General features: G+C 44.3%; 1 protein-coding gene across 3 annotated transcripts in view; it reads right to left on the bottom strand.

Moving 5' to 3' along the window:
- Window positions 1-23,215, bottom strand: part of ACSS3 (acyl-CoA synthetase short chain family member 3) — a 120,125-nt gene that overhangs the window by 19,165 nt on the left and 77,745 nt on the right. For 2 of the 3 annotated variants that reach the window (XM_053255059.1, XM_053255061.1), the window contains one exon: window positions 1,389-1,484. The exons of the other annotated variant lie outside the window; for it this stretch is intronic. In XM_053255059.1, the coding sequence (XP_053111034.1) occupies window positions 1,389-1,484 (96 nt within the window). The remainder of the gene's footprint in view (window positions 1-1,388; window positions 1,485-23,215) is intronic. 3 annotated transcript variants of the gene reach the window in all.

Here is a 23,215-nt window from a genome sequence, read left to right as displayed (position 1 = left end):
GCTTGGAAGCTGGAAAGAATAACTTTTGTGCATATGAACTGACAGTTCAGAAGTTCTCTGTACACATGTCATGGCCTTACAAACCACTGATAAGGAACCAGTCTGACCTTAATGAGGAGAAAGAATGAAAATAACCAAAACAGTATTTCTGTTTCCACTCAGAACAGCATTTCAAGGACTAAATAACATAAACTGAATCAATAGTTTTGAATTAGGAGGGGCAGGTGGAGTGAAAGTACTCCATCTAGATGAAGTACTCCAGAGCAAACAGAGAAGGAACTTTAATCATGAGCTGACCAGGTAGTCAGACAGCCAGCTTAGGGTCTGGCTGGGAAAATGGACCTTTTAAAGAAGCAGAGTGGACTGGTCACCTGTTTTAAGATGGGGGCAGTCTCATCTGAGACTAGAAACAACAGCTTTGAATTGTACTTTTTCTTTTTAAGAATGCTTTTTGAGACACCAGGTAGAGCTAAATAACTATAATTTTGTACGCAAGCTAGAGTTAGCCTTTTGGGCCAAAATATTGTTTCAAATGTCTTTTCAGACTAAGAGGGGTTTTAATTACTTGTTAATTGATCATTTATTCTCAAAAATATCTGTCATTTATTTTGATGTAAGCCTTTTGTGATGGCAAATTATTCTTTGGATGCAAATCTTTTCAATGTAAACTTTTTCTCCTTTTTCACGAAGAGTCTTTTACACCAAAACTCTGTATTATGATGATAATAGTAGACTTTATTAGACAATAAAATCTATGTAGAAAAGAGGAAAGGAGAGCCTATGCCTATCATAAGTCCAAACAATAACCTGGCAACATCCAGAAGCTGTTTTGTAACAGGTGTGGGGTCTAACTGGGATAAAATAAGTTCCTGGCAGGTAAGCCCCCTAACACGCCCGCCCCCATACATTGAAGTCTTATCTCAACACTATTCTCCTGGTCTTTTATTCAGACAGAACCATGTATGGTAGCTATAGCACTCTAATCAGGAAAACTAAAGGGGTTTTGAACATAAAACTGAATGTGTGTTGTGCCTACTGGTAATGGTGAAGACAAGTCATCATAATGGCGAGACAGTTCATTGCAGCTATAGAGAATTATCTGGACATGGTATAATTTCTAAACTGGATGTAAAAAGGAAACATGGTTTTGGTAGGGACCCATTTTACAGGTTCTCTTTCATCTGGAGATTTTGCAAGGGCAAAAAAAAAGTTAAGGCAACCAATTAAACCAGACCAAGGTTCGATATTTGTCCTCAGCTGGCAAACACAGCATTTCCATTTTAAATACAATATTTTTGTTTCACCTTGTGAGGACAGAGCCAAGTGTTTCTTAGAGAGAATGATCCAGAATTGTTAGCATCTTATTGGCAAATGCACTGCAACTTTACCATTGTATCCTGGCACCAGTTTTCCAGTCTGTCCTGGTGGAGGTGTTAAAGAGTTTCCCAAGCCAATGCAGGAAGCTGTTATTGGAGATCCCGTTTCTGTAACACAGAGTGGGGCGGGGGGGGTGCCATAAGAGCTGTAGTCAGTGTCTTACTATTAACTGATAAAGCACTTAACCAGCCATAGTATAAGAAAGTGTCCTTGTATGCCACATAACATGGGTAGACTTTAGATGAATCACAAAGATATGAAACAAAAATGGGCATAAATTAAGACGCTCCAGCAGAAGATATCACATAATTAAGGGCTTGTCATCTTTTCAGCATAAAGTACATACAGAAATCTGTGCTGCAAATGCCAGGGGGAGGGTTTCAGCAGTTGTTTTTGGCTATAGAGCTAGAATAGGTAGAAGCCAGTTGGTGTTTGATATATGGCTATGGACAGCCATAGTCATATATAGTGTTTGATGTGACTATGGTGTTTGATATATGACTATGGACAGCAATCAGATGACATTCTATTTAAAGGAATTTCTCATTAAAATACAGCCACTACCTAAAGGATCTAAAGAAAACTCATCCAGCCAGTCATGTGAAATTACATCTCAAGCAGGCATTAGTTCAGTAAAGCGCATGAATCATACTACCAATTTCACTTGGCTTTAAAAGACAACTACAAAGCAAGCAATGGATCAATGGTATGCCAGACAGTTTTGTTGATAGTGTCAGAATTATTAATAGCTTATGTGGCTCCTGTTAAGATTCTTCTCTGGGGGCCACTGCACTAAGGTGGAAAGAAGAAGAAAAAGAAAATATTATTTCATTTAAATCCATAAAGCTACTAGTGAACTTCAGAAAGGTCTTTAATGTTCATTTGCAGAGGCTATGAACTGAATGGAAATTACAGTTCAAAGCAAAGTCTGAATAATGGCTTTAAATTTTACAAAGCACAAACTGAACAGTGCAACATTCTTAAGATCAGTTTGCAGAAGGGTGACAAACACTGTCCTTAAACTATGCTTCAGTGGCAAATGTCAGTTGTTCTGCAATGTTTATTTATATCAATTTTTTCTTTGTTTAGGTTTTTTGAGGGGGTAGCCAGATGTTTTAAATATATATATATAAATGTCTTTGTTTCATATTCAAGCTGCTAATCAAAATCTGTCAACAACAATGCTGTTTAGAATTGCTGCAGAACTGCAGTGAGGCATTTACCTCATTTGAGGATGGGAAATGACTGCCTCCCAGATTTCACAGCACTATTGTAAAAAATTCAGACTCGTCACCAGTCTCTAAGAGATAGCACGATTTCAGATATTAGACCATAACTCTGGGCTTTTCAACACAACATAGTAAGAAGTAAAGAACCTTGAATATGAACCAAGGACAAGTTGGAAATCCAATTGCAAATCCTTCCTTCGTTTAGGCAGTCTATGCTGGAGGCAGGAAGCAGCTGTACAACACAAAGAACTGCCCAAGGGGATCACAGACTCAAACAGGAGAGATAAGAGCAGCAGAGGCTGCTAATGCCCCACATCCTGAAGAGCTTATGTAGGGAGGACTGGGATGAGAAAGCTGGAGACAGTCCTGAAAAGAACACTTGAAAGAAAAAGGGAAAGAGAAAACAAAAGAAAGGTGACAAGAGATGGAAAAGACACGGGACAGTAGAATAGCCAAGGATTAAAAAAGGAAGTTGTGGAGTTTTTATGACAGGGTTAAGGAATGGGGAAAATGACAAAAAGGTATGTCAAACAAACAAACAAACAAACAAACAAAAATTCTAAAGCACCAAGACATGACCCACTAGCATCAATGAAATAAACTGCATCAGAGTCAAAGATACTTTTTTCTAAGGGATCTGAAAAGGAAGTCCACAAAGGAACTTTCCTAATCATTTAAACAAACATATGATAGTCAAGTATACATCTGTAATAGCATTGCAGGTGTCTATAAAGTTGATTTTATATATCTGGTGACCTAATGTAGGGCTCATACAGAAGAACCAATGATTGATGAAACAACGTCAACATGTCCATACATGTGTTGTGCCTGTCAGCTCAACAGGTTTTACTCCAATTTCCAATTTACAGAAAAGCACAGCATGTGTTTAAAAAGGGGGGGGGGGACTAAATTTGTAATGGACCTAAATACTGTATGTAATGGACATGAGTCTTTTAACTTCCTCTGTTAGAAAAAAAAACCCCTATTGCTTGCTTAATCATTGAGTGCATTTAGATTTTTATATTTATAGAGACTTCTCGCCTTGAGATATAAAATTTCAGAACTTTGGAAGCAGCCGTGGTGGGGGGAGATTGGCCCCATGCCCTTCTTTTGGAAAAAAACAGGAACTGGGGGGAAACTGAAATATAAACTAAACCTATTTCTGTATCATGTTTAAACTTACTTTGCTGTTTAAAAGATACAAAATGAACTATGTACAGCTGTAGTTAGCACATAAGGTTTTCCTTGAAGAAGAAAAAAGATTTATCCTTTTAAATGTCACAGGTATACTAAATAAATTATTATGTATACTGTACAACAACATCAGGGAATCCCCGTTAGACGGAACACTGCAAACAATGTTTTATCACAGATAAAGGTGAGCTACTTGTGAAAGGGACATTGCTAAGAGAGTGTCCGATTTGAAGTGGATTGTATAAATGAAGAGGCGAATATTGTAAGGGAATGTTCACATTAAAAATATTTGAACTTATGGCATAGAAGAATGGGACACAGAGATCTCAATGCAATATTTCAACTGGAGGAGGAGGATCTAGCCTTGGGCCTAAATATAAGACATACGGTAATGTAGAGTCCAAGTGTACATGCTGTGTAAGGGCGAAGGGAACTAAACTCACCTTTCCTCAATGCAGAGAGAGAGAGAGAGAGAGGGAGGGAGGGAGAGGGAGAACCAACCAGAGATTTAAGAGAACGGATTCTTCGCCATGAACCACAGTGCCCGTTAAGATCATCTGGCGAGGTTCATCTACAGTTAACACCAGCTTGTCTGATAGCTACTCGGAGACAGCCCTTCTCCATTGCTGTCCCTGGGCTTTGGAATGCACTCCCTGTTGAAATAAGAGCCTCCCCATCTCTGGCAACTTTTAGAAGACATATTTGTTCACCCAGGCTTTTGATTAGATTTATTGCTTCTGATACTTCTAATGTTGGGTTTTAAATTATTTTAATATTAATGATTTTAATTTCAAATGATTTTAATTGTAAACTGCCCAGAGACGCAGGTTTTGGGTAGTATACAAATATGTTGAATAAATAAATAAATAAAACCAGGGGGAAAGGTGAGCAAGTGGACAGTGGCTGTAGTTCTGTCTCTGCGGATAGTGCAACAGGGTGCAATCTTCTCCACAAAAGCACCCAGAGGGAGTAAGGGTGAGCAAGTTAGAGGAATCTTATTTGGTTTGCAGCATTGGCCCCAGTTCTCTCTGCCTATATTGACCTGAGAGAGAGAAAGAGAGAGTGAACAAGCAGAGCAGGGACACATAGCTGAAAAATCTGAAAGGAACACAAAAGTAATTATGTCTGAACAGGGCCTTTGTGGGGGTGGCACCAAAGAGGACAATTGCCCCAGGTCCCATACATCTCACTGCAGGATCAAGAGTTATTTAAGCATTTGGGGTTATTATAGTGACACAGGATGAAGTGACTGACATACTGTGCAATGTTGAGCACACAGTGCAACATAATGTTTGCACTGTTTCACAAGTGCAAAAGTTGTGCAAGTGGAGTTGCATGACAGTGCAGCCATGATATATAATGACTTCACTGTTGTACAACTCTGATTCTTTGATGTGGTTTCTGTCTTCTACACATATGGGCTATGTGCCTGCGCAGAGACCTCGTCGGAACCTAACAAGCTCAATTTCTCCTGCTTTGGGTGGGAACCCTGCCCCCAGCCGCTATATGCGGCTGTGCCACTCCTCATCCCCTCAGTCTTTCTTCGTGCACGCTTAAGCGACCATCATGGAGTCTTCAGCTCAGCAACGAGTAGGATCTAGATATCCCTTGTTCTTTCTCCTGTTTTTCCTCTTTCCTGATTTTTTCTTTATTTTATCTTCGTGTAGTTGGGTTTTTTCTTTGGTGTTTTTGTTTTACCGGGTCTTTTTCTTCTCAAAGCTCCGGTCCCAGCTGGGACAGAGGGTGGGGGCCTGCCGGCCTTCAGCATGTATGCCGGGCACAAAGAACTTTAAAAAGTGTGTCTGCTGCAGATCAAAGCTTCCTTCCTCCGATACGCACTCTGAGTGCCCCTTGTTCTTGGGGGAGTCCCACATTGTCGAGACCTGTCCGCACTGTCAGAAGTTTACAAAACAGGCTCACAGGAATAGGGCTTTTCGCTTGCGTGCAGCCCTGTGGGATCAAGCTCTCTGTTCTTCAGAAGCCTTAGGGTTTCTGATGTTGAACATGGCTGCACCGATACCGGTGGAACGTGCAGTGGCTGCTGCTATGGAAACCGAGGTTCAGACCCTGGTATTGGTATCGACGCCCTTGAACGCTCAGCCTTTGGTGTATTCGGGTAAAAGGGCGCACTCATAGGAGCTCCCTTTGTATCAGCCCCCTACGGTATTGAAGGCCTCCCCGAACCCATTGGGATCGGTTTCGAAGCCCAAGAAAAAGAAGGCTAAGTCACATAAACATCACCAGTGGGTCAACATCTACCCCAGATTCCCAAGAGGAAGAGATCAGAAGATGCCCAAGTATCAACGGCCCTGGTGCCTAAGGAGGTTAAAACGGCCTCGGATCGTTCAACGCAAAAATCTTCAGTATCAACACGCCTTGATTCACCTGTAGCTGTGAAGGCTTTTTATTCAGTTGTGGCAGGAGAGCCGGAATATGCTTCATCCGAGGAAGAGGCCTACTATCCAGCCAAGCTTGCTGAGGGTGTTTCTTGGCTGCCTAGACGTAGATCACCCCTGTGTCGCTATCAAGAGGAGCATTCCGTGACTTATAGGCAGGATCTTTCCTGGGACCATCGAGACCGATATCGTATGATGGAGTATCGTTACCCCCTCTTAGACACTGAGCATTCCTATGGCTTTTGGCGTCCAGACCCTGTTTCCTATGATAGGTACCAGGTAGACTGTAGGTTAGACTATTCGGACTATGCTCGGTCCCGTTATGGGTCACACTACCTGTAAGAGCCTGGGTACAAACAGTCTACAGTGTTGAGGGCTTGGCATGAGCCCCCCTCACATGCAAAAAGGCAACCAAGTTCCCGTTTGCCACATCATTCTCCACGGGATCGAGAGGATCGTGTTGAGGCGCTTTCCTCAGTATCCCCCCGCATGCCAAGATGTAGTTCCGGCTCAAGGGTTGCCATCAGATCCACAGGCCTTGGTACCAGATAATTCTGTTGACACACTGGGCTCCTCCTCGGGTTTGACACCCGCAACCCGAGACTTGTCAGCCCTGCTGGACTCTGCGTCTGACAGCAAGGATAGCTCTCAGGATTCTGAGGCTGTCTCCCTGGGGTCATCCCCACTTGATATCCAATCAGATTCTAAGCCAGTCTCCCCGTCATAAGATCTCAAACTGTACACAGCCCATGTGGCCTGTATGGCTTCGGGCTTGGGGGTGAACCTGGGTAACCAGCAGAAGGGCGAGCTGGACCCCCTGTTCAGTTTGATTGACTCAGAGGCCAAGGTGCCAGCTGCCTTGCCCGTTAACCCTGCTTTGTTGAAGGTTGTGAAAGCCCACTGGAAAAAGCCTAATACGCTCTCGCAACCAAATAGGCATCTAGATAACTTCTAAAGAGTACAGTTCCAGGAGGATACAACCTTCTTGAAAATCCACCCCACCCCAAACTCTATTGTCATGCAGGTTTCCTTGCAGAGATCCAGGGATCATAGTCAGTCGACCCCAAGCAACAAAGGTGGCAAGCAATTGGATTCCTTTGGGAGAAGGCTTTATTCCGCTGCAGCCGTACACACGTGTGTGGCAAATTATCAGGCCTTTAATGCCCGATATAACCACTTTCTGTGGGAGGAAGTGGGTCCCTTCCTGAATCTCCTCCCGCAGGACAAGAGGGATTCCGTGAAGTCCTTTTTCAGGGAGGCCATTCAAGTGTCCAAGCAGGAACTTTATTCAGCCCATCACTCAGTGGAGTGTGCTGCTAAAGTAATGGCTACGTCCATGGCACTTCGACTCCATGCCTGGCTTCGATCATCTGGTCTGCACTATGAGGCCCGTGCCAGGGTGGAGGACCTGCCCTTTGAGGGCTCTAGTCTCTTCTTGGAGCAAACAGATGACACACTCCAGAAAGTCCAAAAGCTGTGGAGTACTGCATACGCTTCTCCGACTCCGAAGCCACAGAAATCTGGTCCGTGGTCGCCTTATCTGACTCAGAGGGCCCCAGCCCAACATCAGCCACCTTTGGAACGGTTCATTCAGGGCAACAAGTTTCCTCTCAGATACAAGTCGGGAGGCCAGCCCAATAAGCTGACTTTCCAGAAGCAGCTCCTGAGTGTTCCCCAAAATAAACAATGACTTGGGGTTCTTTGGGCCTTGCCTGGCCCTGCTCGTGGCGAGCTGGGACAAAGTGACTATGGACCAGTGGGTCTTTACTGTTATCCATTTGGGCTACGCCCTGGAGTTCTGCGGGTTACATCCAGTGTCTGGGATTGTGGTGACTCCCTTCACCCTGGAGTTGGATCTGGACGTTGCTGCTCTCCTGGAAAAGGACATGATCAAGTGAGTTGCCAACCCCGACAGCCCCGTGTTCTAGTCCCGGTACTTCCTTGTGCGAAAGCTGGATGGTGGTCAGTGCCCTACTCAAGACCTCAGGGCTCTAAACAAACATTTGGCATACAAACGATTCCGAATGCTCTCGGAACCAACCATTATGGCCATCCTGGACAAAAAAATGTGGATGGTTTCCCTGGACCTCAAGGATGCGTACTATCATGTTCCAATCCGACTGCAACATCAGCGCTTCCTTCCAGATAGGGGGATCCCCTACCAATTCAAGGCCTTGCCCTTCGGCCTCACCTAGAATGCTCGCCCCCTCCTTGGTTGTAGGCAACTGCGCAGTGGTGGACAGAATTCCGACACCTGAGTGTTGGCAATCCTTTCCAGACACCGCTGGCCAGCCAAGTGGTCATGACAGACATGTCAGAACTGGGCTGGAGAGCTCACTTGGACGGGTTTCGTCTGACTGGACATTGGTTCCCTGAGGAGCGGACTTGGCCCATCAATTACCTGGAGCTGTTGGCCATTTTCAATGTTCTCAAAGCTTCTTGTCCCTCTTGGGAGGTCATTCGGTGCTGATACAGACAGACAGCACAACGGCGAAGGCCTATATCAATCACCAGGGCGGCACATCCTTGAGGAGCCTTCTGTTTCTGGCGCTGGACCTGTGGTATTGGTGCCTGGTGCACGGGGTATCACCTCAAGCAGTCCATATCCAGGGTGTGCTAAATGTCCAGGAGGAGCCGCATAGGGATCAGACTGGCTGGAACAACTTGAGTAGTAGCTGTTCCAGCCTGCAAAACCAAAACACAAAGTTACAGGCAGGGCAGGACCAGCTGGAAGAAACTCCCTGCTCTGAAGGTTTTCCAGGCTGCTGGTAAGTCTGATCCTTTATTGACTTGTTTGTTTTTGTTGGCGGGGGGGCGCTGCCCCTCCTGCCCTTACTGACCAGCCACCACTGCTGGAAACCCAATATTTGTCAAGATGTTTTCTGAACCAGATAGTTATCCAGTTTTATTTGGTTGCTCTCTTTTCTTCTAATATAAAGATTAATGAAGCGATGTATAGCTACATTAAGGGGGTTAATTATGTATCTGAGTTAGAGTAACAACACATCAAAAAGAAGAACAAAGAAGGTTCATTTTCTATTAAGAGAATAAAAAATACCTAGCTTAACCCACGCAGAGCATCTGTGCGCTAGTACTTGATTGCTCCCCTCGCCCCCCCACCACAGCCCCCTCACCTCAGAGTTTTCTCCACCCTCACCTGAGCTGCACTCCTGCTCCCCCTCCTCCATCCCATTGCTCCATCCCCCTCACCCCTCTTGTTTGTGGCTGCAGTGTTGCCGGCACCGACTGGCCAAGGTGCAGCCCCCTAACCCCAGAAACCTCCCCACTATCACCTGAGCCCCGCTTTTGCTCCTCCCTGCAAGAGTAGCAGCAGCACTTGACTGGACCCTTCCTCACTGCTGCCACCGCCACGGATGCTTGTTATCCTCAGAACACTGACAGGCTTGTGCCTGTCCCTTGCCTGCCTGCCTCCCTCCGCCAATGGCCTCTGTAACTCCAAGCAGCAGCAACAGTTGACTGGGCCCTTCCTCACTCCCACCATGGCCACTTATTCCCCACATCTCATCCCTCGACCTTTCGTTTTTCTCTCCCCTCCCCATTTTTTTCCTCTTTCCTCCGCTCTCTCTTCCCCTCTGTCTTTCTTCCCCTCCCTGTTTTCTTTCTTTCTATCTCTTCTTTCCTGAATTATCAGATCTTGTTCATCTTGTTTCCTCATCTAATTTGCACAGTGGCAGCCTCCTTCTCCTAAAGTGGCTCTTTCCTCCCTCACAACCCCTCTCTTTGCAGACCCCTCCCACTATCCTTTTTTATATAGAGATTCTTCTCTCCTCAACAATCTTCCCACCAATAACAGCTGTTTTCCAACTGACCTTAACCATCACAGGCTCCTCTTCCCTATCTGCATATGGAATTCCCACTACCCAATCACCACGGTGCTCCTGCTCTGTTACCTCCGATTGGTAAAGTACTGTGTGGGTGGAGCTTGCCACACACCATTTGCCACGGACTACCTAAGATAATAAACTTTATTTGTTAGCCTCCCCAAAACAAATTGTTATCTGGGCAGCTCACAGCAGAGGATTAAAACATACCATAAAAACACATAACACATTAAATCATAACAGACAAAAAAGGTAAAAAGAAAATACAAAATAGAATTAATTAAAAATCAGAACAAATCTGAAAACCCGAATTTAAAAACCCAGATTTAAAAGGCCTGTGTGAATAAAAGGGTCTTTACCTGGCGTATAAAAGACTGAAGTGATGAAGCCAGGTGAACCTCACTGGGGAGGCTATTCCATAAACGGGGTGCAACCACTGAAAAGGCCCTCTCCCTGGCAGCCACCCCCCTCACCTCATTTGGCAGGGGAACCTGGAAGAGGGCCTCTGAAGAAGATCTTAAGGTACGGGTAGGGACATATGAGGCAAGGCGCTCTCTCAGGTAACCCGGTCCCAAGACATTTAGGGCTTTAAAGGTTAGAACCAGCACTTTGAATTGGGCCTGGAAACAGACTGGGAGCCACTGCAGCTGACGAAGTATTGGCATAATATGATCAAAACATCTAGTCCCAGTTAATAATCTTGCAGCTCTATTTTGTATCAGCTGCAGTTTCCTGACCATTTTCAAAGGCAGTCTCATGTACTACCAAGAGGAGAGCTAGTCTTGTGGTAGCAACCATGAATTGTCCCCTTAGCTAAGCAGGGTCCACCCTGGTTGCATATGAATGTGTGAGCACTGTAAGGTATTCCCCTTAAGGGATGCAGCCGCTCTGGGAAGAGCATCTAGGTACCACGTTCCCTCCCTGGCATCTCCAAGATAGAGCTGAGAGAGATTCCTGCCTGCAACCTTGGAGAAGCTGCTACCAGTCTATGTAGACAATACTGAGCTAGATGGACTAATGCTCTGACTCAGTATATGGCAGCTTCCTATGTACAACACATTGCAGTAATCTAAGCAAGAGGTTACCAGAGCGTGAGTAACTGTGGCCAAGCTATCTCTGACCAGGTAAGGTCATAGTTGGTGTATCAGCCAAAACTGATAAAAGGTGCTCTGAGCCACAGAGGCCACTTGAGTCTCTAGTGAGAGCACCCCCAAACTGTGAACCTGGTCCTTCAGGGGGAGTGCAACCCCATCTAGAACAGGCTGAACATTGTTCACGCATGCAGAGGAACAACCGACCAACAGTACTTCAGTCTTGTCTGGATTCAGACTTAGCTTATTCACCCTCATCCAATCCATTACTGCATCCAAGCACTGATTCAGACAGTTCCTGCTTCACCTGTGTCTGATGACAAAGAGTGTCATCTGCATATTGATGACACCTCAAGCCAAATCTCCCAATGACCTCTCCCTGCATCGTGTAGATGTTAAACAGCATAGGGGAAAGAATGGAAACTTGCGGAACCCCATAGCATAACTGCGAAAGGGATGAGCAGTAGTCTCCCAGAACCACCTTTTGGGAACAGGCCTCGATGTGGGAGTGGAAACACCTCCAAACAATGCCTCCCACACCCAATTCAACTAGCCAATTCAAAAGGATACCATGGTCAATGCTATCGAAAGCCGCTGAGAGATCCAAGAGAATTAACAGGGTTGTACTCGCTCAGTCTCTCTCTCTACACAGGTCATCCCACAGGGCAGTTTCTGTTCCAAAGCCAGGCATAAAGCCTGATTTAAATGGATCTAGATAATCCATTCCTCCAAGAGTGTCTGGAGCTGATCAGCCACGACATGTTCAAGCACCTTGCCCAGGAAGGGAATACTAGACACAGGTCTATAGTTGTTTACATCCTCTAGGTTCAGACTGAGTTTCTTTAGGAGTGAGCACAATGGTGGTGAGTGCCATGGAAAACACTACTATGATTTTAGTTAATAAGTTTGATAAATGTAATTGTGTCACCAAAGGAAATAGAAGGTGTTAGGTTACAAATGTTGCAAGATTATGAGGTCATGCACATGACCAAAAATGCCGGTGGTGAGGAGGGTGAGCGGGGAGGCAAACTCCTACCTGCCTCCTTGCACACAAGTGCTGCTGATCTAAAAGCTCTGCTGCTTGTGCGGTACATGAGCTACTCCACAGTGAGCAACAGAGCCAGGAGCCAGAGGAGGAAGTCCTCTGGCATCCCTCAATGCACTGTGCCAGGAGTGAGATGCCTTGAGGGATTTCCCAAGAGCCGGGTGCTCTTGCCTCCCAGCTCAGTGTGTGCTTGGGCTGTGTGCAGCCCAAGCATACACATGACCTCGGCACCAGGGTTAAGGGTGTGCTGGCTAAATACCAGGGTTAAAAGTTGGGTTAGGCAGGGCAGAAGTGCCAGGACTGGGAGTGATCTCGGCACTCCACACGAGCAACCTAATTTATTTATTTATTATTTATTTATTAGAAATATTTGATATACCTACCGCCCACTCCAAAGACTCTGGGCGGTGTACAAAAACATGCAAAACAAGACAGCATTAAAATTACATTCTAAATAAAACTAAAGTAACTAACAGCGGGGGGCAGGGAATAGATAAACTACAGGGTAAAAGCCTGGCGAAAAAGAAAAGTCTCCAATAAAGAATTAAAAATCGACAAAGAAGGAGCTAAACAAATCTGCAGGGGAAGGGAATTCCAGAGAAGTGGGGCAACAACCGAGAAAGCCCTTTCACGGGTTCTAGCTCCCTGAACCTCTCGGAAATCGGGGACCGACTAAAGGGCCATCTGACCAGATCTGACCGGACGGGATGTAACTGGATGGGAGAGGCCTGGGCCCTAATCCAGCCTGGGTTAGGCTGCTTGTGAGAAGAGCCTCTATGTGTAACCTGAAAAACAAACGTATTCCATCCCAGAAATGGATGAAAGCATTTTACTACACTTTTTAACACAATGAGACTGAAAAACTGCAACGTTTTATGCAACAACTGAACTAATGGCATTGGAGAGAGCTGTATTTCCCAATAAGAGAACTCACTTACTATTGAGTTTTTCATTTCTTTATTCTTTTAAACAGCTATGTAGTTGGAGCTAGCAAAAAGGAAATTCTGGATTATACTGTACTTGATTAATTTCTGTACTCCTTAAAAGGCACCTAGCATGGGGAAAAAACACTTCTCTGGTGCTCATAACCAGATTAATAAAATAAGTTCCAGAGAAGAAGCACCCATAACTAAACTGATCCTGCCTCTTTCCTAAAAAATAAGAAATAAAGGGAGGCACATCAATTTAACAGGCTGTAGCACTGATCCTGCATTTCCCTAAATGCGTAGTGAATCCACACTTAGTGACTCCAGTGCCTGCCTTTAGAGGCATTTCTGGGAGTATCAGTTGTACCATGTCGGCCCTCTGTAAATAAGACCACTTATGCCTCTGGAACTTTTATGTGGGAAGAAATACTGCTGCCTTCCACATGTGACATGGAATAGCTGTGCAATCCTGTGTACCTATTGCAATTGGCAAAGCACCAGGCCTTCTAACGAGAACTCTTGCTGGTGAAATAGGAAGATCTAGAGGCCCTCTTGATATCCCTGAGGATCCTGAAAATATATTATCTTTAACAAGCCAGACGTTTCAGTAAAATTACACCTGATAGCTGCCCTATCGCCCTTCTAAACCAGGAGTTTGTGAAGCAGCCACATTGTGAGGACTGTAGGGGTGTGCACAGAACCAATTTTCGTGGTTTGGCCTGAATTAAAATTGAATTTGGACTGGACCGATCCGCGAAGTGGTTTGGTCGGACTGACCGGCTGGTCTAGTCCATCCGACCAAACCCACTCAAACTGGTTCGCCAGTTTGAGTGGCTCTAAAGGGGAATCTGGTGAAGATCTAGAAGCAAAGGGGAATCCTGACCAGATTCGATTTACAGCTGTTCAAACTGGCGAACAGGTCTGCAGGCAAACTGGATTTGATCCAGTTCAATCGCGGACTGGTCCCCTTTCGCAAGGGCCAGTCCGGTCCGTGATTGAACCGGCCCGATTCATGACGGACCAGTTTAGCACACCCCTACAGGACTGGCTATGCATCTACACAAAAGGAAGCCCCTCACTTTTCTCCATCTCTAGAGAGATGCCAGCAATGGTGATGCCAGTGTCAACACTCCCGGATTCCAACATTGCCAGTATTGTTGCAACATTGCTAATGTTGCAAAATTCCAATATTGCAACACTGTGGCAATAGCACAAGTAGGACTAAATTTGGTGGCAGTTCTCCACTCACTGCTTCCCTGCAGCACACAGCTAATTGAGAATAAATTTAGAGAAGAGAGATCCATCTGGATTAGATAGAGGAACCTAGTGTTAAACAGGTTCCTCCTGCCTCTCTTTTTTTATTAAGGCTTTCTATGATCCCTGCAAGAGCTTGCCTCAGGGTTGAAAATACAACCACATGTTCCCCATCCTTTTGCAGAACTTGTACTGTGAATCTGCAAACTCACTTCCAGTGGTAGGGCCACCTGCCTTCTTGCTGTCAGGTGTGGACATGAAATCCACCTTGATATAGGGATGTGCATGAACCGGTCCGCAGGCCATGTTAGAGGCCTGCGAACTGCTTCACAAGTGGCCTGGTCTGGCGGTCCGATGCCGGGGGTGGGTGGGTGTCGCTTTAAGGGCGGGGGTGTTGTGCTTACCCCTCCCGCCGCTTTCCCCCCTCCAGCGCTCTATTTTTTAGTGAAATTTTTGAGGCAGCAGCGTTCCTCCCTGCCGCCCCTGCCCCCTTGTTGCCTGCAAAAAACAGAAGTAACTTCTGCATATGCACACGCCGCTGATGCGCACGTGCCACGCAGCGTGTGAGACGTGTGCAGCACATGTGTTAGTGGCACGCGCATGCGCGGAAGTTACTTCCACTTTTCACAGGCAACAAGCAGGCAGGGGCGGCAGGAAGGAACGCTGCCGCCCCAAAAATTTCACTAAAAAATGGAGCGCCGGAGGGGGGAAAGTGGCGGGAGGAGTAAGTACACCGCCCCCCCGCACTTAAAGCGACACCTACCCCGGTTTTGGACCACGCCTCCATGGTCCATGCACATCCCTACCTTGATACAGTCTGACTAGAAATATCAATAGCTTCTACTATTATTATCACTGTTGATAGAACACCTTACAAACTCCAGTAATTAATTTTTATCTTTTGACAGAAAAGGGAAGAGCCAAAGACAAAGAAAATCACTTCACCTACAAAGCAATTATTCTGTCAGCAAAACCAACAATATATTATTGAAATACATAAACGTAAGGCTATATGCTTTGAAAATCTCTTGTCACCAACTAATAATCAACAGGTGCTGAAGAAGAGAAAACTGGTGAAATCTCTCCTGAGATTATATGCACCAAAAACACTAAATTAATGTGCTAATTTAAGTATTTCTTATCTTATCCAAACTTATTGTACTGTTTGATTTCCTTAAAAAGAAAAACCACAGTTGTTCTCCAAGTAGTATCGAAACATAGCTACTCTTCTTTTTAGTTACCATTGCAAAGTGTACTATTTTTAGTATTTACCATGCCTGAGGGTTCCTACTCTATTCTCTGATCTGCTGCTACAGCTTCTGTGAAAATCAATGGAAGTCAAACAAACACACACAGGAAACAACTGGGCACAGGAATATTATTTCACAGTAGATAACTTAAATTCATGTTTGGCTCATATTTTCCTTAACAGATTTTCCACAAATCAATTCCAATGGAAAACTTTCAGAGGGACAGCCACTTTTGTACTCAACAGTTCCTTTGTTCCTATTATTATTACAGTAAGAATAATAAAGCACCATCAATGTGAATGGTTTTTACAGAGTATAGGAGGACAGATCCTTGTCCCAAGGAGTCTACAATTCTAACCAGAGGAGACAACAGAGCAAGGGAAAGGAGGCAGGCAGGAAAAGCATATGGCTGACATCCTGACTAATAAAGCTAGGAAGCAGTGGGAACTGTGTCATCACAGCGGGAGGCTGTTCTTAATGCAGTCAAAGAATTCCACACTTCTGCATGTGGAGGGGAAATTATTTTCACTGCCCTTTCCTATCTCCAGAAGTGCTCTATGCCTTCCAAATATTTATCCCTTAAGGCTGCATGTTTCTCAGGGACATATTTTTGGAAGCCACAGAGCATTTCTAGGGGCAAGAGAAATCAGCAAAAATTGCTCCTCCTCCATGAGTAAAAGGGAACTGCTCCTCCTGCAGTAAAAGGGAAGCCTCTGGCTGTGAAGACTCAGCCTTCCATTGCATCCTCACTTGTCAGTCTATAAGATCATGCAGACAACCATTTTCTACAGGCGGGGAGGACACGGGGGAAGGCAAGATCGAGCTTACCTTCCCCCCAGATGATTCCGGTCGACGTGTGGGATGGATGCACTGCTCGCACACCCATAGGGTCTGTGCTGCTCCTAGCAGCAAAGATCTCTGGATGCTGGGAAAATGAGTCCCAGCCTCCAGGAATCCCTAAATGCACTGCGCAAGCAGCGTGGTGCATTTAGGGATTCTCCTGTGATCTGTGTTGGAAGTGAAGGACTATGCGCTGTCTCTTGTCTCAGTGACATAGGAGGACAGACTAGCGAGTCAGAGGGCTAGAGGGTCAAGACATTGGTCGTCCCTTCTCTACTACTGACACTATCCCTTTGATATACAGATTGCTAATCTCAGGGACTTCCTTCCTTCCTTCCATTTCCTCTTCCCCTTCTCTTCCCTTCCTTCTCCCTTGCAACATGCAAGCTCCTCTCTCCCTGCACCATGTGTGCAGAGATGCAGAATCCATCTGTATCCAGCTAGATAGATAGATTAGAGACCCTATCTCCTCACTTTTCTATCTAGAATGGAGTTCTCTAATAAATACTCCTTATGTTGATTTGAAACTATGAACTGGCTCCAAGTTATTTTACTCTCAGCATACACACATGCCTAACCAAATTCCACTGTGTTGTACCTCTGTGCACTCTGCTATAATGAAAAAAGGTTTCTCTTACCAGAGAGAATTCCCAACAATCTGAGCACTCTAGGTAGCCGGTTCTGTGTCTGATCCTGCATCTAATCTGCAATCCGAGCAGAAACACAACCCCGAACTTGGGTGAAATTCCTGGGGGAGGCAGAGCCAGGATCAGCCTTGATTGCGGTACCTCATACGGGCAACCAAGCCTGGGCTTGGCTGCTCGTGTGAACAGCCTCTATATGTTTATTGCAGTTACATATTGTAGTGAACAGCCTGCCAGCTCTAATAGAGTTAACAGGACATGAACCCCTGTCCTTGAGTGACAGAGCCTAGGTGCTAACCAATCAGTCACCCAGGGAGCTGGGGCTTGAGGGCTCCTGGAGCTGCTGGGAAGAAGAAGGAGGAGTGACCCAGGAGAGAGAGAGAGAGAGAGAGACTGAGAGAGAGAGAGAGACTATGATGTAGGCTGACCACATTCCTCCTCGGTGAGACTGCAGAATCTTGTGAGACAGATTTGCAGGGGCTTGGATCTCGCCAGAACTTTGGGGAGATTCAAGGGGCGAAAGCCAGGCTGTGGCTTTTGGAAGGTAGCACAGGAGAAAGTATGTTTAGTAAGACTTTGCGTTAGAAGCTATGTTCTTTTCTGTGTGTTGCTTTGCAATTCCTAAATATCTGTTTCTTGTAACTGAGTAATTAAAATTAATTACGTGCCGCCCTCAAAAAGATCTGGGCATTCTGAATATTCTTGTAACCAAGCTAAGCATTTCTAAGTGCAACCAAAAAACTGAAACCTAAGACCAACTAGTTTGTAGCAACTTAATAAATTGTTTTTATCTGTTTTAACAAATGCTCACAGGGTGTTTGGTTAACTCTCAGTGGGAGGGAGGGGAAGGCTCTAGTGCAAACTGTCTCCAAACAGACCGCAAGCCAGCTATCACTAACTCTCCCCAACTACAGGCATACACGTGGAGAACTGGGGATTTTCAAAAAACATTTGCCCACTAATAAGTTAGAGAGAGAACCCTGGACTAAAGCACTCTAGCCCAGGCAGTCCAATCTCTACAAATTCGGAGTGCTTGGTGGCAGCAAAGTAATCTACCAGTTTTATGAGGAGCCCACTCAGGCAGCTCAGCAGGGATGTCTCAGCGATCATTCCCCTCATGTGAACTGGTCTGGCTATTCTAATAGACAATAGAAAGACTATAGTTCCTTACACATATACTTAGGCTTACTTACAGCAGAGTATGGAGACTAAAGGTTTGTAACCCTTTAGTTAGGGTTAGACTAAAGTTTAGTTTAGAATAAAGGGTTGTCCCAAGGCTCTTAAAAACAAGGACTTCATGCAGAAGGTGCGTGTGTGTGGGGGGGGGGCGTATTTTCAGTCCATTACTAAAACATGCTATACCAGGAGTCTTTGGATGGGGGTGGTAACCAAATGTACAATAGTATACCAGGAATATTATCATCAGAGTTAACCAGAGGAAGTTTTGAGAAGTTTGTTTTTCAGAGTACACATGTTTAGAAAAGAGGTCCTGCAATTAAAATGTACTGATTAAGTAAAATATTAATTTTAAGGCTACAAACCTAAAGACACCAATTGAAGGAGTAAGCTCCATTGAACTCAGTGGGACTTACTTCTGAGTAAACAGCGATTCACAGCACAGTCCAGGCACCTTTAAAAAAGAGGAGAGCAGATCCATACCTGCTGCTCTGCCACTTGCTGCAGCTGTCATCGTCCACTGGTGGTGCTCCCCCCAGCAGCCTTCATGCAATGGTGGCACATACATGGCCTCCGGTTGCTGATCAGGCAAATGGCCACCTTGCATGCGCAGAGGCCATGTGTGTGCCACTGTTGCACGAGGGCCTCTGGGGGGAGTGCCACTGCTGTACAAGGACAGATTTTACCAGCAACCATGTTGACCACAAAAATGGCCACCACACATGCACGGAGGCCATGCACATGCTGCTAGCACAAGCTGGGGCAGTGCCACTGGCATGCGACAGCAGATGGGGGTTCCACCACCGAAACAGGAAGCTGCAGTGAGCAGTGGAGGAGCAGGTATGGACCTGCTCTCCTCCCTTTTAAAAGGTGCCCAGACTGTGCTGCAAATCGCTTTTCTAATCTCAATTCGTGCACATCCCTAGAATAAAATGCACATCACTCTGAAAGAAAATTGAAATGTAACTGCAATGAGTGGCTTAAATACAGCAAAGAAAGTTAGCCACCACACAGTAATATTCATTTTTTTTAAACGTATACTCATTCAAGAGTTCCAGCAAGGGCCACTTTACATGTGAAATTTATCCTTCATATATAAAATCTGTCCCAGGTAGAAAAATGCATGTATTATATCATGCATATATTATAATGCAGAAAGGACAGCTGAAGGTCTGCTGTCAGATGTACAGAGCACATGTATATCTCCAGGATAACATAACTTATCAAGAAGTACTGTGCATTCATGGACTTGTGAGTTTAAACCACCTCTGTATTTTCCAGTAAGGAGTCGTGAATGCATGATCTCTTGGTGTGCTTCTTAGAGCAAAATATGACCTTTGTGCCTGGAAGATAAAGTGAATGTAGCATGATTGTGCAAGGAATGAAGGCAGCTCTTGGGACAAGTAAAGGAGCGAGGGGTGCCAAGGAGTGAAGGCACTAAGAGCTTAGCAGCTGATGAGAGTCAGAACTTGGGTAGAAGGAGAGAGATGGGGAAGAAAGTTTGAGAAAAGAGATCTCAAGCACATTGTCAATCCCTGTCTTCAGTTTGTCATTTCATGTGTGATGCCAAAAGGGTGACTTGCCCCAGGGAAGATTTGGTCCTTTTGCAAAGGTTTTTCTAAGAAATGGCAGGGTGCTAGCTTGGCACCAAATTCCACAGCTAGCAAAAGAGGAGCACTAGGTTTCCCAAGTAATCAGGCACAGGGGTTAGCCCACAGGAAGCCAACCGAGGGAATTAGCCAACCTCAGGGGTACAAGATTGCACTTGGAATTCTAGGGATTCTCAGACAGTCAAGGGATTAACTCATGGCAGGCCCACGCAGAGAGGAACCCAAAGACTCCTCCAAGAGTGTTAAGGGCAGTCCAGTGCAAGCCTCTTCACAACAGGTCCACTCAAGAAATACTTAAGGATAATGATTTCAGCTCAGTGGTTCTGAACCCCGTGGACTATGGTAAGGGAATCAGCACTCCAGTTATTTGACTTAAGAGAAATTGTTTGAGCAGCCAACTGGGTGCTTGGTCAAGCAGGTTTCTGCACAGTGGAAGGCTGCAGCAATCAACCATGACAAGAGACTATTCAAGCAAGTCTCATAGAAGTCAAGTAAGTCCTACAAACACTAAGCATTGAGAGTACCCATCCTTTTACAGGATCTGTTCCTCTGCAAAATTCCAAAGGCAGGGAAACTTTAGATCACAAAAGGGACATACACTGAATTACTTAGTTTTCAATTCAAAAAAACTACCTTCCTGGCCAAAGCCAACCCTCTCCTTCCATAGTGTGCAAGCCTTCAGCTCCACACCACAGAAGATGGGAGGCAGAAGTAGGTACGCAAACAGCTATGGCACCATATGCAAGAAAAGCCAGACCTACTGAACGTTATTTATTTAACATATTTTAATACCGCCAAAAACTTATGTCTCTGGGTAGTTTACAATAAACAAAACAAAAGAAGTTAAAACATTACAGCAATTTAATGTATAATAATAATAATTTAATAATGATGATAATAATGATAATGATAGTAATTAATAATAATAATTAATAATTTAAACATTTAAAACAGGGTTAAACTATTAAAACAGTATTTAATTAAAAGCCTGGGTGAACAAACACATCTTTAAAAACTTTTTTAAAGTTGTCAGAGATGGGGAGGCTCTTATTTCAGCAGGGAGTGCATCCAAAGCTTCGGGCAGCAGCGGAAAAGGCCCAACCCCAAATAGACACCAGACGAGCCAGTGGCAACTGCAGATGGACCATTCCTAATGATCTCAATGGGTGGTGGGGTTCATGACAAAGAAGATGTTCTCTGAAATACCTAGGGCCCAAGCCATTTAGGGTTTTATAGGTTATAAACCAGTACCTTGTATTTTACCCAGAACCCTATCGGCAGCCAGTGTAGCTCTTTCAATACCTTTTTATTGACACAGACCCTTTTTTGCATGGGGGTTGGGGAAGATCCTTTGGAGATCACTCTCAGTTTTTAGCCAAGAATATAGCAGCTGCTGTATATTAAAATGCAGGCTTTAAAAAAAAAGCACAATATCACAACATGTGTCTCCCTGCTAGAATTTAATCCAAGCACTTTAATATGCTTTCTTAGCTGCAATGCTTAGAACACGTACATAATGGACAATAGAGACACACGTAGCTGTTACAAAAAAATAATTGCATCTCTCAATGCTAACCATTTACAATTTAATCCTTTCCAGAAAACATTCTATTTTAGTCGGAGTAATACTATAAAGATGGAAAGAGAGTGATTAGATTGCTACTGTGCTATTTAGGTAAAAATTATCTACAGAAGGGATTAGTGTTTTATAAACTGCTTCTTCCTCTTTCTTCAGCAAAAGCTTCATCATGGCTGCCTTAAACCTTGCAAAGGATTATTCTTTCTATAAAAGAGATTCATGAAGCTTAAGTCTCAGTTCCCTATTCTCAAATCATCAGTAAAACCATCTACTTTACTCTAATGAGGACTCTAGTCTCTGAACTAGAAAAGGCTGTTACTAGGCAACGAGAATGACATCAGCAACCTGTAACATTTTCATAGAAATATATAAAACCAGAGGCTGTCACAGCTTCTCTCACTTACGCAAAGAGATTTAAAAAGCACCCCCATCTCATTATTCGAGTGCATCCTAAAATAACTTGAGATCAGCACCATGTCTGAACATGGCTTTGCAATTCCTTTCCCTTCAATCAGAATAATTGCATGGAGGATAGTAAAAGGGACAGAAGCATGAGAAAGCAACTCAGTTTAAGCATTTAGAGGAACTGAAGCGACGAATAATACATTGCTTAACTGAGGTGTTGGCATAAGTGAAATGGAATGTATACTGTAAATCCGACTTGGCAATTACAAGGAATAAGAGCCAATGAGTGTGAGGAGAACTAATCAGTGCAGGCAACCAGTTAAGTGCTACAAATCAGAAAACTGTTATTTGCACTTTGAACAGGCTCAGAGGCCAATATACTGACATCTAGAAAGAATGTTATCAGTATTAAAAATGAAGACCAGATGTATTTTTTTAAAACAACAGTATGCCTGCCTGCAATTTCTCACTAACCCCATGTCATATTTTCCTCTGGGACATTTCTCTGAAAAGGAAAGAAACAAGAACATATGCAAAGGAGAGATGATCAGACAAGATCAAGACACATCTGACATACATGTTTACAGGGCAAAACAGATTTAGAGAGAAGAATATAATCCATTGTCCAGAGAGTGAACAGGATACAACAGCACTGCGGCTAGATGAACTACAAGCAAATTCATCTCATCCCTTAGAAAATTATCTCAAATTCTAGTACTACTTAACCTTTTATCATCTTCAGCTGATACTCCAATTGTGACACTATCTGGATAGAGATAGCTTGGCCACGGTTACTCATGCTCTAGTAACCTCTTGCTTAGATTACTGCAATGCGTTGTATATCTGGCTGCCTTTGAAAACAGTCCGGAAACTGCAGTTGATACAAAACTGAGCTGCAAGACTATTAACTGAGACTCAGCATCTGATCATATCAACTTTGTCAGCTGCACTGGCTCCCAGTCCATTTCTGAGCCCAATTCAAAGTACTGGTTTTAACCTTTAAAGCCCTACATGGCTTGGAACCGGGTTACCTGAGAGAGCATCTTGCCCCGTATGTCCCGACTCAGACCTTAAGATCTTCATTGGAGGCCCTTCTCCAAGTGCCCCAGCCCTGCCAAACGAAGTGAGGCAGGTGGCTACCAGGGAGAGGGCCTTTTTGGTGGTCTCAGCCAGTTTATTGAACCAGAGTCAGGGTGGCCTGGCACTATCTCTTTGTTGTTTTACATAGTAGGTGAATACCTTTCTCTTAACTCAGACTTTTAAAAATTATTTTTAAAAATATTTTTTAAAAATAAAAATATTACTTTTTAAAAATAATTTTTAAAGGTATGTTTTTAATTGTATTATATTATATCAT

The sequence above is a fragment of the Hemicordylus capensis genome, chromosome 5, assembly GCF_027244095.1.
Source record: "Hemicordylus capensis ecotype Gifberg chromosome 5, rHemCap1.1.pri, whole genome shotgun sequence".
Taxonomy (NCBI): domain Eukaryota; kingdom Metazoa; phylum Chordata; class Lepidosauria; order Squamata; family Cordylidae; genus Hemicordylus; species Hemicordylus capensis.
This window is presented reverse-complemented; position numbering and strand designations above follow the sequence as displayed.